Raw genomic sequence first — 19295 nt, 5'->3', positions numbered from 1 at the left:
CACTTCTACATGGTATTAGAACCAAGAAGTCTTGAGTTCAAGACCCGGCTGGCGCAATTAAATTGCAGCCCACTTTTGGTCCACGTTTAGGCCCGAGGGAGGCACACGTGAGGGGGAGTGTTGACGTATAATGTGCTGCCTAGTACTTCCTCCGTTCCGAATTATTTGTCTTGGATTTGTCTAGATACAGATGTATCTAGACTCATTTTAGTGCTAGATACCTCTGTATCTAGACAAATCCAAGACAAGTAATTTGGAACGGAGGGAGTATTTTCCATTAAATCGGTTTTTTGGTTGCATTGGCTAGAGCATGCACTTCTACACGGCCCATTTAACCGTTAATGTTGTCTACAGAATTCCCGACTCTGGTTTCCTTGGGGTTTTTTTCGGTGGTTTTCTTGGTTTTAGGAAGCTTCTAGATAGTTCTTGTCTTGTTTTTTCCCCTTTTCTCCTGTTATTTTCACTACCATTTTTTGAGTATTTTTTATTTCTGGTTCATCTTTTTTGTTCTATAACGTTTATTTTATTTCCCCCATAAAATTTCAAAAAATCAAATCATAAATTTAAATAATATTCACATTTTTAAAAAATATTCATAAATTTAAAAAGGATCACTTTTGAGAAGTATTCATGGCCTTTGTGAAAAATGTATTCAAAAAAAATCAGAATATGCTATGAAAAGTTAAACAAAAAAAATCATGTTTTTAAATTTATGATTTTTAAACCATTCCTACTTTACCCCCTTTTTTACTCCCTCCATTTCTTTTTACTCCTCGTCGTCCGGGAGCTCGGAACGACCAGTAATCTGGGAGGTCGTTGTATGGTGTTGCAGGATATCAAGAGGCGAAGCTCTTCTTTCATAGCTGCAAGTTTATTCATGGACATAGGTCGATATGTACAGCTACATTCCCCTCCAGATAATAATTTATGTATTCCTGTAAACATTGATACTCGTACTTTGCAGTAAGGCAGCGCTGTGATTCTAAAAAAAAAAGGAGGAGGTCCCAGGGAACCTGCCTCCTTAGTCTTTTTTTTTAGGGGTACCTGCCTCCTTAGCTAATCTAGCAAAAAAGATCTGCTAATTGGGCCTTGCAAGCCCACGGTTTTATTTTTGTGTCTAGAGTTGGAGCGCCGCTTAGTGCCCGGCACGGCCCGGCCCGGTAACCCAGTCCAGCATAATTAATTTTCGGATCTAAATTAAAGGAACCTGGATTTCCCACGGCGTGAGACTGACAGGCGGGGCCCGGGTGGGCAAACGACTCGTCACCCCCGCCCCGCTTTCCCCAAGCAGCAAAGCATCGCGTGCGACACGAGCGCGACGACAGACAGAGCCTTGGACCGGACCAACAAACGAACTGTGCCCGCGACTGCGAGCGAGCGAGCGAGCGAACCGAGGAGGACAGCGCAACCGCCGGATCGATCCGTCCCCCCGCCGATCGCCACCGTTCCCCGGAGACTCCGCACGAACCCGGCCGAAGGCGCCGGCCATGGGCTGCTCCTCCTCCGTGCCAGGTCGGTTCGCGTTCCCCTCTCCCCCCGCGCCCACTTCCGGGTGGAAGTCGCCGTGCACGCTTTGATGCGGGTGCTGTGGTCGCCGGAGTTTAGGTTAGAGGATCCGTGATGTTCCGTGGGGGGTTTAATTTGGACCCCGATTAGTGCCCCAGGCCACGGCGTTGGTAGTTCGGCCACACATTTTCTTAATTTCTAGGGTTTGGATCGCTGCTTAGTGCTAGATTTGTATGAGTGATTCCTTGGAACGCGGTGTCTGCGTGCTATTCGCAGACGAAAGGTCGGTGTGTGGATGTATATGAGTGGGGGTGGGATAGTTTGCAGCTGGGGCAGAAGAATTAGGCACTTGCTCACTTTAGCGTTATGTTTTAACACCCAACTATTTTTGTCTTGCAGCTAGAAGCACTGGAGGGCTGAACAATATCAACGGTAGCTCTTCTGCTGCTGATTCAAACGACTTGCGCGCCAAGGTACCTTTTCTGTCCTTTGGGCTGCTTTTATTCACATTGCTTGTGGTATTGGCGCAAGCAATTGTAACTGTAGTTTCACGGTTGTATGACATTACGGACATTTGATACCCACTGTACGGTTATATAGACAGGATGGCCTCTGATCAGATTCAGATATACGAAATCCCGGAAACAGCATCTCAAACATAGTTAGGCCTAGTTTGGCAGCAAAGTTTTTTAAATACTGTAGTATTCGGAAACCTTGGTATTACAATGCGTGGACAACAAATACTACAGTTTTTAGAAACTGCATTTTTTTCAGTTTTCGGAAAACTACGGATATGTTTGCCTGGTGTTGTTTGTACCGTAGTTTTGACTGACTGTTAGACAACTGAACCTAACTTAGCTACACCTAAGGAACTACAGGACCGGTTCAATCAGCGTGTGCTAAAGGACGCCCAGTTGATCACTGACCTAGGAAGTTATGGGCGCAATCAACCGTACACGCACGCATGGAGTTGTGTTGACGGGCTCAATCAATCGGGCAGGGTAGCACATACTACCTTTCTTCCAACCAAGTGGCGAGCTTTATTTGTCCATGGTTGGAGAAAAAAATGGATGAATTGCACATCACAAGGATGGCTGGAAGATGGGCTCACCAGAAAAAATTGCAGGGGAGAGCAAAGTAATGCAGCGTGTGCGTTTCTCTGTTTACAAAAAAGAGGTTCCAACCTCTTTTTCCAAAACAGCAAAAAAACCGTGGTTTCAAGAAAACTACAGTTTCTAAAACTGTTGTATTTGTTCATGCCAAACACATCAAAGTATTTAAAACAGCGGATTTATTGAAAACCACGGTATTTCTTGTAAAACTGCAGAAAAACTTCGTTGCCAAACGCAGCCTAGTGTTTTTTTCCTGCAATCTTGAGACCTGGGTAATTTCCTGTGGGTGTAGTGTATATGACTTATAACGTAATGGTATTATCGTTTCGTAGTCTAACAGGCGAACTGAACTTGAGACAGCTATTTCATATGTACTCCTACTATACATCCCTTCAGTAAAATACATTAGAAATATGTTAATTAAGGTTGTATTGTCTACTTGTATGTACTGTAATATCTATATTTTCTGGCATATGTGTGAAACCAAAAATCATTTTATTGTGGAGAAGCTCTGGTGCACAAGGTTGGAATTATGCAATTGCTCAGCTTAATATTTGAAATGTAGGATAACTGGGGTCATACTGTACTGATTTGGTTATTTCTGTGGCTAATCAAATAAAAAGCTGTCAGCTGCTTCATCTGACTGCTCTATCTAATTCACAATTAATGTGGTGTAACGCACATATCAGGGTACCAGTATGCTGGGTGGCACTGATCCCCATTGAAGCAGTATATATGCATACATTTAGCTTGTTTCCGCGTGGATGCTTTTTTAAAATAGGCATAGTCCAGGATCAAGGTGCTGCATTACGGTTGTTTGAATGTTCTGTGCAATCAATATATTCCACATGAGATGTAAGCCATACCATTTGTTGCATTTACATGTTTTGGCAACCTTCAAAGGGTCACATTGTGTGAAACATTTTCTCATCTTACACAAAATATGTTACAGTGGCCTTGTTGTTTGGAGAGACTGCTATTTTGTTCATTCTGTGAATGTGATTCTCTATTGATAGTGTGCCGATATAACAGAAGCAGAAATATTTCTGTACCAGAATACCAAAAGAACAGAAAACCAGAAACTAGCAAACCTAATCAAGAGAGCAAAAACCTGAGCCAAAAAGAAGAAATGAACTAGAAAGTTAACAAACTCGGTAGTTGCTTGGACGGTTGGACCGGAGCTTCTGCTTGACATATTTATGTAATGGATGATTGCACACTCTCTTTACGTCAATCAACCCATTTATTGCATCGTTGGCCCTGCTGAACACTTTTTACCGCGTCAAATGATAATTAGTGACTCTGTTTGATGTTTCCATTGTCTTCATGTTGCAGTTGGTATTGCTCGGAGATTCTGGTGTTGGAAAAAGCTGCATCGTTCTTCGGTTTGTCCGCGGTCAGTTCGATCCAACTTCCAAGGTGTGACTGAGCTGCAGATGAAAGTGTTACTTTCACCTTAGATGCAATTCCCTCGCTCCATAAGCTCCATTGTTTTAAACCTATTTGTAAATAATTTTAGGTAACTGTTGGTGCATCATTTTTATCACAAACATTGGCGTTGGAGGATTCTACAATAGTGAAGTTTGAAATCTGGGATACTGCTGGACAAGAGAGGTACATATCTGGTGCTTTAGTTATCCTATATAATGTTAGGTACTAACATGTCATTGATGAAGTGAAAGCACTGTTTATGTTTTCTCCACAGGCTTAGTAATATATCGCATGAATTATTACTTGGTTGCACCCACATGCATTTCTTTTTCAACCAATAAATCAGAACTAATGTGGGAACTTTTCAATTTCAGATATGCTGCCTTGGCACCTCTTTACTACAGAGGAGCTGCTGCTGCGGTTGTTGTCTATGACATAACTAGTCCAGAATCATTCAAGAAAGCACAATATTGGGTGAAGGTAAACTATGCTAAGCCTCTTTCTTCTTATGTTTTGTGGATTGGTTTTGTTGTTATTTCCTTCAGTGCTGGATTTGTATATGTGCTCAAAACTCTACTGTAGTGAAGGTCTGTATTGTACTGTAAGACTGCTGATAGACTAGAAGTATATTGGAGACTGCTGATAGACTAGAAGTATATTGGAGACTGCTGATAGACTAGAAGTATATTGGAGACTGCTGATAGACTAGAAGTATATTGGAGATTACCATCCACTATTTGAAGAATTACGACTTAACAACATTGGAAGTGAGCATAATCGAAGCACTTTCGATTTACTTCTGCGCGCACCTTACAAATATTATTATCAACTTATTTTGTTGATTATAATAGAGTATCAACTTATTCATTTATGCTTCCCACTGTTTCTTTTTTGTTTGAGATTGAATTGTTTGTATTCATAATGTCCTTTTCTATTTCATATCCTGCAGGAACTTCAAAAACATGGCAGTCCTGGTATTGTCATGGTTTTGGTTGGTAATAAAGCTGATCTACATGAAAGTCGTAGTGTACCTTCTCAGGTACTGTTTTACACTTCACGGTGAAGTTGAAATAAATACTTAATGTGCTGTAAAATTATCTGATGATGCTGTAACTTTCTGAAGGAGGCACAAGAGTATGCAGAGAAGAACAGCATGTTATTCATGGAGACGTCCGCAAAAACATCTGATAATATAAATCAAGTATTTGAGGTATGCCCTCTGAGGAGGCTATTTGGTTTCACATAATGCAGAAGAGGAAACGGAACGAATAAAGCTAGCACATAACAAACCCTACTGATAATTGCTAGTGGTATTCTTGCAAAATAATCAAGCTAGCAACATTACAAACCCTTGAATTCCTTGAATTTTAAAGTTTCTTGTGAAACAAATCATTGTCAATCATCAAATGGAAAAAAACTGCATCAGATCATCAATGTCAATCCATGACCATCTTTTTTTTTTGAAACGAAGGCAAAAGCTTTGCCTCATTCATTGATTAAGAAGAAGAGAGCTGCCTGGTTAATTTATGGAAAACCGGGCAAAAACCGTTACATGCTTGGCCCTGAAGGACAACCAAGCCACAATCCCATGATACAAGCGGACTACTCCCAAATCATAAGACCACAAGACCACAAAGAAAGACAAACTCCCCCATCACGCCACCCCTACAATCCGCTTGCACATGAAATTCAACTTCACAAGTGAGCCCCCACATATCGAAGGTAAATAGAGGACCCAACATCGGCAAAGGCCATGGACCCGAGCACACCCGTGATGACATGTCCAAACACTCAGAGCTATCCATCAAGCAACCGCCGACGCCTTTTCTATAGCGCCACTCTTCTTGCTTCTGCACTTGTTTGATTTCTCCTTCCAAGACGACAGGACGAGAGCTAGCACCACCACTTTTCTTATCCCTGATGGCCTTCTCCTTGAGGAGACATAGTCCCGCGAACACCAACATCGGCTGCCAAATGCTCAGTTCTGCCCGCTTGGTCGTGCGTGGTGCATGAGGCAGAGGCTTGTGGGGGTTGGCGGAAGGTTTTGCCGCGGCGAGGCCCGCGTCATTCAACGCCGTCGGCTCCTGTAGTGGCTCCTCGCCCCCTTCCGGCTTGGCTTCGTGGTCGATGTTGTAGATGCCTTTTTCATGGGCATCGTGCAGCGGATTGCAGAGACCCGTTTAGGTGCTCTCGGTGCCTTGAGAATGGCCACTGCGCCCGCGGATGTCGCAACGCCTGGCGTCCGCGCAGCTTGTTGGCAAGTCTTGCCACATCGCCTTTGACCTGCCCCGTCACCGAGCATCGTGAAGCTCCAGCTCCTCGCCAAGCCAAGATAGAAGCCCCACTCCTTTCCAAGACGTTTCGTCGTGATTCTTGGACATCCATTGTTTCTTCTACTGTTGCCTTTGTGGCCATGGCAGATGTGTCGTTGCGGTCCGCCATGGAGGGACAAGCGGAGCTGCTGCGCTCTGAGCTCCTCAACATGGCTTCCTTTCGACTCGAGGAAACGGTTCAACCTCTGCGCGATGTCGTTGGCTCCATGCAAGGTTGGATGCTTCATATGGGGAACTTTCTTGAGCGAGCTGAGGCTGTTCTGAGTGGGCTCTCGCAGGTGTCACCTGTGTTGCAAACTGCTCCTATGCAGCGCCCCCTGATTGTGTCTGATGTCAACCTTGAGGACGAGAATGGAGATGGGCTTCATGGACATTTCTCTCCGTGCTGGGGTCGGATCACCGTTATCTGCCTCTGAGGGTTCGTGCATTGATGTGGTTGTGGCTCCGGTGCTACAGATCATGCCCGAGCTTCTGGAGCTGTGTGGGGAGTTGACTCCGCCTCTGTCCGTCGAGCAACTGAAGGTGGACCCCCTCGAGATCTCGGCTGTGGCATTACCGCCATTACCACCCCTCGAGCCCAGCCAGATGCTCGACTTCGAGGAGAAGGGGGATTCCGACGTTGCAATGTCTTGCTCGTCCGAGTCCATTGGGCACATGGTTCCTGTAGGTGATATGGTTGTCGCACCCAGAGCATTGGCTCGTGTGCCTGGGGCTCTCATAGCGAAAGAGATTTGCGATTTCCTCGCTACCTTGGACGCTGCTAACCCTGGATCCGACCATCTCATTTTGATATGCTCGTTCTCAGTTGAATTTTGGCAAACAGTATGACATACATATTTTTTTTCCAAATGATTCCCTTGTGTTAACTTTTCATTAAGCTTCATATGTGTACTTAATTTTTGTTGTCAACACACACCTAATAATATTTTGTTCATGTGACAGGAAATCGCGAAGAGGTTGCCCAAGCCAACGGCGTCCTGATAAATAAATAGCTCTCGTGTACTATATTGAGATGGAGTGACACGCTTACAAGTCTGTACCATGTAATGCATGTAAATGCCCGAGGTTAAACTGGGCATTTGATTGGAAATCGAGGATAATGTAAAGCTAGCTTATATTTCATTGTGTTAAGTGCAAGTATTGAGCAAATAAATGGTGTTGACTGTGGATAGATCTTTGTCTGGTTTATGATCTGGAGATGGTCCATAGCCCGCCTAGCTGTGAAGTAGCTGCCCATTACTCCAGTATAAATATATTTAGTAGATCAACCAAGCATATCCATATTTATTTTTCTTGTGGATCAGTACATGTTATGGTTGCCTCAGGCATGCATGATTACACGAAAAGATGATTTCTAAGTGTAACAAAATTACAAGGGTTTGCATACAAGACGAGCCTAACAATAACAGAGTGTGCCGTTTCAGGATTTTTTTCAGAGCAACTATCTTGCTGTCTACAGGTTGGATCGACCAGGTAATACAAAATCTTTTTTTTTTTGAAACAGGATACAAAATCTCTTTTGGTGTGTACGGTCCAATGATGATCGGGGAGCGACTACAATAGAAGAAGGACCACGGATGCAAAAATAGAAAAAACGTGTCTTGGCCATCTGATCCTGGATGAAGGGCCCAGATTTTTGTGGGTGGATCTGAACACACATGTACTACATTATTTACACAAAACTCCCTTGGTTCTACTAGTTTTGCTTTCAGAATCATCTCCTCCTTCCCAGGAACGCAACAGACCCAAAATCCTCCAACGCGGCGTAGCTGGGCGATAGCGAGCTTGCCGACGGTGGCGGCGGTCCAGATCCGGTGCCTAGCTGGGCGATTGCGCCCAGTGGAGGTCCAGATCCAGCACCCCACCGTCTTGTCGCCGGCGTCCTGGCTGCCCCGGCAGATCTCCTCTGTGCGGACAAATACTCTGCTCCGTCGTCCTGCCCCGGCGGACCGTCTCAAAGGTACTCTTCTCCGACGTCCAGTGGAAAACCTCGCGCATTCTTCACCCGTCGCTCGCACCCCCGCGTCTAGCTCCGCCATCTGGGAACGCTGGAGAAGAAATCTCCGGCCTTCAGGTATGCTTGCCCGTGAGGTTGCTACCAATTTTCTTAATTAATTCTGTAGCATTTATTTAGGAAATCAATTTTTGTTCAACTTTCACTGCATACTGTCCATGTCATCTACATAATATTTTGGGCATAGATCTCTGAAAAGTACTCCTGATTTAAAATTGTGCTTTGGAGCATATGGTGTATCATGTAGGATGAGATTCGAAACTTCTGAATCTTTGGAAATTATATGAATGGCAACATATGCATATCAAGTGTATATTATATATTTTAATCATGACTACCAGTAGCTTGGGAACTTACAATGATTTTTAGGCAAAGGCGAGCAGTATAGTAGCTAACCCACTAGCAAGACAGTAGTATGTTATACATACAGAGAGCTGACGAAAATTACTAAGGACAGAACATCCAATGAAACAAATGTGAACTATAGTGCAGAATCTTTGCTTTATTCGGTGTTGATTAGCCATAACAAAAAAACATAATGTTTGCTTAATTGAAAATTTTGACTGGACAGCTAGTTCATTCTCATCTGGGATATGCTTGCTTTCAACTTGATAGGAATAACAGGGATATCTCTCTGTATCCATGAACAGAAATATTAATCACTGGACAAGCTTGCTATGTTTATACTATATTTTCGAGCACTTTTATATATTGAGATTTCATCCTCTTCTCGGATATTGTACATATGAACAAACTAATCTCATCTACCTATTAAATTACCTGCATGTAAAGTGTTTATAGGCACAAAAACTTTTTTACCTTTTGTATGTACAGTAGAAAAGAAGACTCTCTTTCTGTGTATCTTTTTAATTTGCAGCCTTAACATTGCAATCTTGTAATTGGGGCTGATTTCTCGATTTTCTGCTCTCCATATGATGGATAGGTTGAAGCTCGTGACTAGTACTAAGTTTGTTTTCCGCTATTTTGCTGCTACATCTTGAACTGAAATGGAGGGAAGTAGTGAGACATCGCCGTTAGGCGAGCCCACAGTTCCAGTAATTGCAAAATTTGTACCAACACTATCAGGTGACAAGACATAGTCCAAAAAGGCAAGAATATTTTGTCATTGCCTAATTTTCCATTAATCCCTTCTGTGAATATATTTTGCCGTATGATATTATTTTCGTTTTCTCTTCACTGGTTTGACATGTGCCTTTGTGCTACAGCATCAAGTTTTTACTTTTGTCATCTACTCCCTCTGTTCGAAAAAGCTTGTCCCTCAAATGGATGTATCTAACACCAACTTAGTGCTAGATACATCTATTTGAGGGACAAGTTTGGGACAAGCTTTTTCGGAAGGAGGGAGTACGAGTTAGCAAAACAAATTGAATTGCACTCTTAATTGTTCAATACATACATGATCAGTATTAGAGAACATAATTTTCCTATTTCTTTCCTTGTAATGTAAACTATATTTTTTTCCTTGTATTTGTAGATGCATGCTGCTCTGACAAGCGGAAACATCAGGACTACAGATGGATAGAAGAAGCTTTTATCAAAGTCCCCCCTTTCTGACAATTGAGAGAATTTCTCTGCAACTTGACTTTAACTCTGTTGTTGATCAGGCATCTGTACGTGTCTGTGCTCAACTGAATCGTGTTTGCTTGGTGTGATCTCTCCCAAAACAAGAAGCTTGATGAACAAGGAGTAGTAGAACAGGAGGGAAATGCTAGAGCATTTCTGTTATGTACCATCAAGATACTAGAGCATATAATTAAATAACAATGCTTGTTGAATGGTGATCAGATTAGTCCTTAATGCCTGTTGCTGGCCATGTACCAAAAATGGTGCTACCATGTCTCATCAAGATATTTATGCTTGTGATATGCTCAATCTGGGCGAGTCCAGTCTGATGTTTAGTTATACTTCAAAGGGTGGCTTAATTTTATCTATGTACTCACATATTTGTGATAGATATTGACATACTTTGCAGTGACATTCATACTCAACTTCTTTTTGCATAATTAGCGATGTAGTACAAGCCACAAATGTACTGAAATATGCATGGTTTTCATGAAGTAGATACGTGCAAAGATTTTAAGTGGTATAAACTAATAGGATATGGGGCTTCATCACTGTGCAGACTCCACAAGCGGCCGTTGGACAAAATGAATGGAGAATGAAATGAAATACTTGAGGTGGTTACCGCAAAAGTTCCGTTTTATAACTAATTGCTAGTAGGGGGGTTTTCGTAAAATACACAATAAGTGGCTGAGATCCTTCCACCAGAATCTGTGCCATCCACCTATGATCCAATGGCCCGGATATGTTTTTCTATTTTTGCACCTGTGGCCCTTTTTCTATTGTAGTCGCTCCCTGATGATCGGGGCATTTGGGCTCACAAGAATCAATCAAGAGACGAAAAGCACAAAATAAAATCTGTTGTGCGTGCAATTTCCTCAACAATCTTACTAAAACCTGCAAATTCTACAGTATGAGTCATGTGTCTGAAGAACATAATAATAAAGAGAACAATCAGAATTCGATTCCACCAACAAGGCCGGCCGGGCGGATCTCCTCTAGTCCTGATGGTAGAAGAGAAGCTATCCTGGATGTCTCCCCCTCAAGCGTTCGAGCATCTTTAACAGATGATGTATAATAGGGCAAGTGCTTGAAAATCTGCTTTTTAGGGTATTTGAACCAAAGATAGTGTTTCAACAGATGATGTGTCTGTAAATGACATTGCACTTTTTTTTGGCAACTTCATATTTTAGTCCCAAGTGTTGCATATTTGCAGCACTGCACCTAGCTGCCGCAAAATATGTCTGCAGCCGCGCGAAGCCTAAATGCCATGCTGAAAATTGTCACTACCGCACCCGCCTCTTCTCTATGATTGCAATCGGCGGGATCTCGCCATTCCACGCCAACGTAGTGAGCCCGCTATCCTCTCTGGGGACACCGCAACTCCGCTGCCCAATCCCACCGCTCTGAACGGTTGCAACAACCCCGTCACAGTCACCAATTCGGGATCAATTGCCGCCTCAAATTGCATTGACCGAACATTCGCTGCCCCTCCGCCTCCCTTAATGGTCGCCGTAGCACCACTGCTCACTGTTGAGGTTGATTAACGGTCGCCTTGACTACCACTTGACCATCACGAGTGAGCCGAATAGCTGCTCCTTCGAAACTTCTGGCTTTCGGTCAGCGCAACGATGACAAATGCATCGAGAAGACCACCGCAAGGCCTAGCCGGCGCGGCGACCATCTCGACCCCGACAAGCAACCGACCAGATTTCTCCTCATTGCTTAACGGGAGAGAGCACTTCAATCTTGTTTGTCAAGAAATTTGCAAAGGCGGTGATTGAAGTATTCGGGGTAGAGTATTTTGAGAGCCTTGCCAAGACATTCGAAGGCTTCTGGAAATGAACAAAGCACGTGGGTTTCCAGGTATGCTCAGCTTAATTGATTGCATGCACTGAAGGTGGAGGAACTACACGGCAACATGGCATGGTCAGTTCAAAGGATGCCGCCATCATTCTTGAAGCCGTGCCCGATCAAGAGACATGGATTTGGCATGCATATGATGGGATCCTGGATCTTGCAATGACATCAGTGTGTTGCAGCAATCGCCACTCTCTGCATGGTTAGCCAATGAAGAATTACCACCGATGAAGTTTCAAGCAAATGGTCACACATACAACATGGGTTACTACCTTGCAGATGGGATATATCCGAAGTGGGCTACTTTTGTGAATCCAATTTCAAGCCCCCAGGGTAAGAAATAACTACATTTCCATAATTCTCAAGCGCTGCCAGGAAAGATGTGAGAGGGCTTTGGGGATTTTGCAATCCTACTTTGCTATTGTTCGAGGACCGGCTAGGTTTTGGAATCAAGATATCCTTTCGTACATCATCATGACCGCCGTGATCCTGCACACCATGATCATTGAGAGTGAGCATGAGAAAGATTTGGATTACACCTTGTATGAATTAATGGGACAGTCGATGTGACCGCGTAGAAGGGAAGATTGCATCCCATGCTTTCTTGAAGTTGTTGGGATACGAGCGTGCAACTATGCATATTAAAAATTTAATCCTACCACACATATCACCCATGACCATGCTTAGGAGATAGATCACGGGATTACCACTAGAGGCTTAGTCCTTGCGGTTGAAGAAGTGTTGAAGTAGCGCGTCGCCGGAGTCGTCTCCACCTCGGTCTCCCTCGAATAGCTTGGTCACCGGATCCCTCGTATAGGTTCGCTAGAGTAGCGCAAGTGCACTACAACTAATGGTATCCGCACGTATGAGACGAACATCGGGCGGTAGACTGCTAGGACTGATCACACACTTGAGCTAAGTGGAGGTGGCTAGATAGAACACATGCAAACCCTAACTGATGCAATTATTTGAGATCATCTGTTACCGTAATTGGTACCACTCCCTTCCACTTTTTCGATAAAGGGTAAATTTTATTGGCTCTAAATGGAGCATCAAGAGGATACAAACACTATGAGCACACATTCGACCTATGCATGGTTAGGATGCACACAACCAAAACCAACACACATAAAAGATGCTGCAAAGTGATATAATACCAAAGCTAGGAGTAGGCGAGGAAAAAGAAAAAAACAAAGCGATCAGATCCGCAATCGACAAACTATAATAATAACCATATCCGCACCAACCATCTCATGACTCCACATGAACCACGAAGTTCTTCAAGTGCAATGCCTTCAGGAAGGGAGCGACGCTGGCGGATTCGCCGCAACCGAATCCAACCATAAAGGACAGAATCTAGGTTTTCACCATGAAGAATCAGCCAAAGCATATCTGAGCAATGCCTTAAAGAAAGTAATGACGCAAAAAATATCGCCATTGCTAGGTATAACTCGAGCCAGACCTAGGCTTTCACCCTAAAGCTCGAGACCGAATGCATGTTGCACCACCAACAAAGTCACTTATGTGTTGTCGCCATCATTTTTTGCGATCCAAACAACTACATGCGATGTGCAACCGCCGCCGCTGCACAACCATCCCTTTGCGCCAAACCTTCGACCATAATTTTCATCTCACCGCTAAAGTCAACCATCGGATCTGGAGAGATGTGTTGGAAATATGCCCTAGAGGCAATAATAAATTAGTTATTATTATATTTCCTTGTTCATGATAATCATTTATTATCCATGCTAGAATTGTATTGATAGGAAACTCAGATACATGTGTGGATACATAGACGACACCATGTCCCTAGTAAGCCTCTAGTTGACTAGCTCGTTGATCAATAGATGGTTACGGTTTCCTGACCATGGACATTGGATGTCATTGATAACGGGATCACATCATTAGGAGAATGATGTGATGGACAAAGACCCAATCCTAAGCCTAGCACAAGATCATGTAGTTTGTATGCTAAAGCTTTTCTAATGTCAAGTATCATTTCCCTAGACCATGAGATTGTGCAACTCCTGGATACCGTAGGAGTGCTTTGGGTGTGCCAAACGTCACAATGTAACTGGGTGGCTATAAAGGTACACTACAGGTATCTCCGAAAGTGTCTGTTGGGTTGGCATGAATCGAGACTGGGATTTGTCACTCCGTGTAAACGGAGAGGTATCTCTGGGCCCACTCGGTAGGACATCATCATAATGTGCACAATGTGATCAAGGAGTTGATCATGGGATGATGTGTTACGAAACGAGTAAAGAGACTTGCCGGTAACGAGATTGAACAAGGTATCGGGATACCGACGATCGAATCTCGGGCAAGTATCGTACCGCTAGACAAAGGGAATTGTATACGGGATTGATTAAGTCCTTGACATCGTTGTTCATCCGATGAGATCATCGTCGAACATGTGGGAGCCAACATGGGTATCCAGATCCCGCTGTTGGTTATTGACCGGAGAGTCATCTCGGTCATGTCTGCATGTCTCCCGAACCCATAGGGTCTACACACTTAAGGTTCGGTGACGCTAGGGTTATAGAGATATTAGTATGCGATAACCCGAAAGTTGTTCGGAGTCCCGGATGAGATCCCGGACGTCACGAGGAGTTCCGGAATGGTCTGGAGGTAAAGATTTATATATGGGAAGTCTTGTTTTGGTCGCCGGAAAAGTCTCGCGCATTATCAATATTGTACCGGGAGTGCCGAAAGGGGTCTGGGGGTCCACCGAGGGGGTCCACCTGCCCCGGGGGGCCACATGGGCTGTAGGGGTGTACGCCTTGGCCTATATGGGCCAAGGGCACCAGCCCCAAGAGGTCCATGCGCCAAGAGATAAGGGAAAGAAAGAGTCCTAAAAGGGGAAGGCACCTCCTAGGTGCCTTGGGGAGGATGGACTCCTCCCTGGCCGCACCCTTCCTTGGAGGAAGGGCCAAGGCTGCGCCCCTCCCTCTCCCTTGGCCCTATATATAGTGGGGGAGAAGGGAGGGCAGCCGCACCTAAGCCCTGGCGCCTCCCTCTCCCTCCCATGACACATCTCCCTCCTCCCACAGCGCTTGGCGAAGCCCTATTGGAATCCCGCTACTTCCACCACCACGCCGTCGTGCTGCTGGATCTCCATCAACCTCCCCTCCCCCCCTTGCTGGATCAAGAAGGAGGAGACGTCGCTGCTCCGTACGTGTGTTGAACGCGGAGGTGCCGTCCATTTGGCGCTAGGATCATCGGTGATTTGGATCACGACGAGTACGACTCCATCAACCCCGTTCTCTTGAACGCTTCCGCGCGCGATCTACAAGGGTATGTAGATCCACTCCTCCCTCGTTGCTAGATGATTCCATAGATAGATCTTGGTGACACGTAGGAAAATTTTGAATTTATGCTACGTTCCCCAACAGTGGCATCATGAGCTAGGTCTATGCGTAATTTCTATGCACGAGTAGAACACAAAGTAGTTGTGGGCGTTGATTTTGTTCAATATGCTTACCGTTACTAGTACAATCTTGATTCGGTGGCATTGTGGGATGAAGCGGCCTGGACTGACCTTACACGTAGTCTTATGTGAGACTGGTTCCACCGACTGACATGCACTAGTTGCATAAGGTGGCTAGCGGGTGTCTGTCTCTCCCACTTTAGTCGGATCGGATTCGATGAAAAGGGTCCTTATGAAGGGTAAATAGCAATTGGCATATCACGTTGTGGTTTTTGCGTAGGTAAGAAACGTTCTTGCTAGAAACCCATAGCAGCCACGTAAAACATGCATACAACAATTAGAGGACGTCTAACTTGTTTTTGCAGGGTATGCTATGTGATGTGATATGGCCAAAAGGATGTGATGAATGATATATGTGATGTATGAGATTGATCATGTTCTTGTAATAGGAATCACGACTTGCATGTCGATGAGTATGACAACCGGCAGGAGCCATAGGAGTTGTCTTAATTTATTTATGACCTGTGTGTCAACATAAACGTCATGTAATTACTTTACTTTATTGCTAACCGTTAGCTATAGTAGTAGAAGTAATAGTTGACGAGACAACTTCATGAAGACACGATGATAGAGATCATGATGATGGAGATCATGGTGTCATGCCGGTGACGATGATGATCATGGAGCCCCGAAGATGGAGATCAAGAGGAGCAAAGTGATGATGGCCATATCATGTCACTATTTGATTGCATGTGATGTTTATCATGTTTATGCATCTTGTTTGCTTAGAACGACGGTAGTAAATAAGATGATTCCTCACTAAAATTTCAAGAAAGTGTTCCCCCTAACTGTGCACTGTTGCGAAAGTTCATCGTTTCAAAGCACCACGTGATGATCGGGTGTGATAGATTCTTACGTTCGAATACAACGGGTGTTGACGAGCCTAGCATGTACAGACATGGCCTCGGAACACATGCAAAACACTTAGGTTGACTTGACGAGCCTAGCATGTACAGACATGGCCTCGAAACACAAGAGACCGAAAGGTCGAGCATGAGTCATATGGTAGATACGATCAACATGAAGATGTTCACCGATGATGACTAGTCCGTCTCACGTGATGATCGGACACGGCCTAGTTGACTCGGATCATGTAATCACTTAGATGACTAGAGGGGTGTCTATCTGGGTGGGAGTTCATAAGATGAACTTAATTATCTTGAACATAGTCAAAAGGTCTTCACAAATTATGTCGTAGCTCGCGCTTCAGTTCTACTGTTTAGTTATGTTCCTAGAGAAAATTTAGTTGAAAGTTGATAGTAGCAATTATGCCGACTAGGTCCGTAAACTAAGGATTGTCCTCATTGCTTCATAGAAGTCTTATGTCCTTAATGCACCGCTCAGTGTGCTGAACCTCGAACGTTGTCTGTGGATGTTGCGAACATCTGACATACACAATTTAGATAACTATGTGATAGTTCAGTTAAACGATTTAGAGTTGAGGCACCGAAGACGTTTTGAAATGTCGCGAAACATATGAGATGTTTCGAGGGCTGAAATTGGGATTTCAGGCTCGTGCCCACGTCAAGAGGTATAAGACCTCCGACGATTTTCTTAGCCTGCAAACTAAGGGAGAAAAGCTCAATTGTTGAACTTGTGCTCAGATTGTCTGAGTACAACAATCGCTTGAATCGAGTGGGAGTTGATCTTCCAGATGAAATAGTGATGGTTCTCCGAAGTCATTACCACCAAGCTGCTTGAGCTTCGTGATGAACTATAATATATCAGGGACATATATGATGATCCTTGAGATATTCGCTATGTTTGACACCACAAAAGTAGAAATCAAGAAGGAGCATCAATTGTTGATGGTTGGTGAAACCACTAGTTTCAAGAAGGGCAAGGGCAAGAAAGGGATACTTCATGAAACGACAAGTCAGTTGCTGCTCAAGTGAAGAAACCCAAAGTTGAACCCAAGCCCGAGACTAAGTGCTTCTGTAATAAAGGGGAACAGCCACTGGAGCAGAATTACCCTAGATACTTGGTAGATAAGAAGGCTAGCAAGGTCGATAGAAGTATATTGGATGTATTACATTAATGTGTACTTTACTAGTACTCCTAGTAGCACCAGGGTATTAGATACCGGTTCGGTTGCTAAGTGTTAGTAACTCGAAATAAAAGCTACGGAATAAACGGAGACTAGCTAAAGGTGAGCTGACGATATGTGTTGGAAGTATTTCCAAGGTTGATATGATCAAGCATCACATGCTCCCTCTACCATTGAGATTGGTATTTAAACCTAAATAATTGTTATTTGGTGTTTGCGTTGAGCATAGACATGATTGGATTATGTCTATCGCGATACAGTTATTCATTTAAGGAGAATAATAGTTACTCTGTTTATTTGAATAATACCTTCAATGGTCTTGCACCTAAAATGAATGGTTTATTGAATCTCGATCGTAGTGATACAAATTTTCATGCCAAAGGTATAAGATAGTAATGATAGTACCACACAAATGTGGCACTGCAATTTGAGTCATATTGGTATAAAACGCATGAAGAAGCTCCATGTTGATGGATCTTTGGACTCACTCATTTTTGAAAAGTTTGAGACATGCGAACCATGTCTATTGGTGTATATGCATGAATAAACTCCATGAAAATGGACCGTTTGGACTCACTTGATTTTGAATCACTTGAGACATGCAAATCATACCACATGGGCAAGATGACTGAAAGCCTCATTTTCAGTAAAATGGAACTAGAAAGCAACTTGTTGGAAGTAATACATTTTGATGTGTGCAATCCAATGAGTGCTGAGGCATGTAGTGGATATCATTATGTTCTTACTTCACGGATGATTTGAGTAGATGTTGAGTATATTTACTTGATGAATCACGAGTCTGAATTATTGAAAGGTTCAAGTAATTCAGGGTGAAGTTGAAAGGTCGTCGTGACAAGAGGATAGAAGATCTATGATATGATCATAGAGATGAATATCTGAATTACGAGTTTGGCACAGAATTAAGACATTGTGGAAATTGTTTCACAACTAATATAGCCTGGAACACCATAGTGTGATGGTGTGTCCGAACATCATAACTGCACCCTATTGGATATGATGCATACCATGATGTCTCTTATCAAATTACCACGATAGTTTATGGGTTAGGCATTAAAGACAACCACATTCACTTTAAATAGGGCACCACGTAATTCCGATGAGATGACACCATATGAACTATGGTTTAGAGAAACCTAAGCTGTCATTTCTTAGAAGTTTGGGGCTGCGACGCTTATGTGAAAAAGTTTCAGGCTGATAAGCTCGAACCCAAAGTGGATAAATACATCTTCATAGGACACCCAAAACAGTTGGGTATACCTCCTGTCTCAGATCCGAAAGCAATAAGGGATTGTTTCTAGAATCGGGTCCTTTCTCGAGGAAAAGTTTCTCTCGAAAGAATTGAGTGGGAGGATGGTGGAGACTTGATAAGGTTGTTGAACCGTCTCTTCAACTAGTGTGTGGCAAGGCACAGGAAGTTGTTCCTGTGGCACCTACACCAATTGAAGTGGAAGCTTATGATAGTGATCATGAAACTTCAGATCAAGTCACTACCAAACCTCGTGGGATGACAAGTATGCGTACTACTTCAGAGTGGTACGTAATCCTGTCTTGGAAGTCATGTTGCTAGACAACAATGAACCTACGAGCCATGGAGAAGCGATGGTGGGCCCGGATTCCGATAAATGGCTTGAGGCCATAAAATCCGAGAGAGGATCCATGTATGAAAACAAAGTGTAGACTTTGGCAGAACGGCTCGATGGTCGTAATTGAGTACAGATGGATTTTAAAAGGAAGACGGACAATGATGGTAAGTATCACCATTAAGAAACTCGACTTGTCGTTAAGATTTTTCCGACAAGTTCAAGGAGTTGACTATGATGAGACTTTCTCACTCGTAGCGATGCTAAGAGTCTGTTGGAATTATGTTAGCAATTACTGCATTATTTATGAAATCTTGCAG

At 43.6% G+C, this 19295-nt stretch overlaps 1 protein-coding gene and 1 long non-coding RNA gene across 2 annotated transcripts; both read left to right on the top strand.

The window, feature by feature from the left end:
* Nucleotides 1-1304: 1304 nt before the first annotated feature.
* LOC119284739 (ras-related protein RABF1-like) lies at nt 1305-7559 on the top strand. Its single transcript, XM_037563900.1, has 8 exons — nt 1305-1512; nt 1906-1979; nt 3954-4037; nt 4138-4232; nt 4424-4529; nt 4999-5088; nt 5173-5259; nt 7325-7559. Exons 1-8 carry the CDS (start codon nt 1488-1490, stop codon nt 7361-7363), a joined length of 600 nt encoding a protein of 199 aa, XP_037419797.1. The 5' UTR covers nt 1305-1487; the 3' UTR covers nt 7364-7559.
* A 521-nt stretch (nt 7560-8080) lies between these two features.
* LOC119284738 lies at nt 8081-10358 on the top strand. The gene is made up of 3 exons (XR_005139191.1): nt 8081-8456; nt 9340-9482; nt 9892-10358. It is a non-coding gene; the product is annotated as an uncharacterized LOC119284738 (long non-coding RNA).
* The last annotated feature ends 8937 nt before the right edge of the window (nt 10359-19295 follow it).

The sequence above is a fragment of the Triticum dicoccoides genome, chromosome 4A (assembly GCF_002162155.2).
Source record: "Triticum dicoccoides isolate Atlit2015 ecotype Zavitan chromosome 4A, WEW_v2.0, whole genome shotgun sequence".
Taxonomy (NCBI): domain Eukaryota; kingdom Viridiplantae; phylum Streptophyta; class Magnoliopsida; order Poales; family Poaceae; genus Triticum; species Triticum dicoccoides.
The sequence above is the reverse complement of the archived record's forward strand: the minus strand, read 5'-3'. Positions and strand labels throughout refer to the sequence as shown.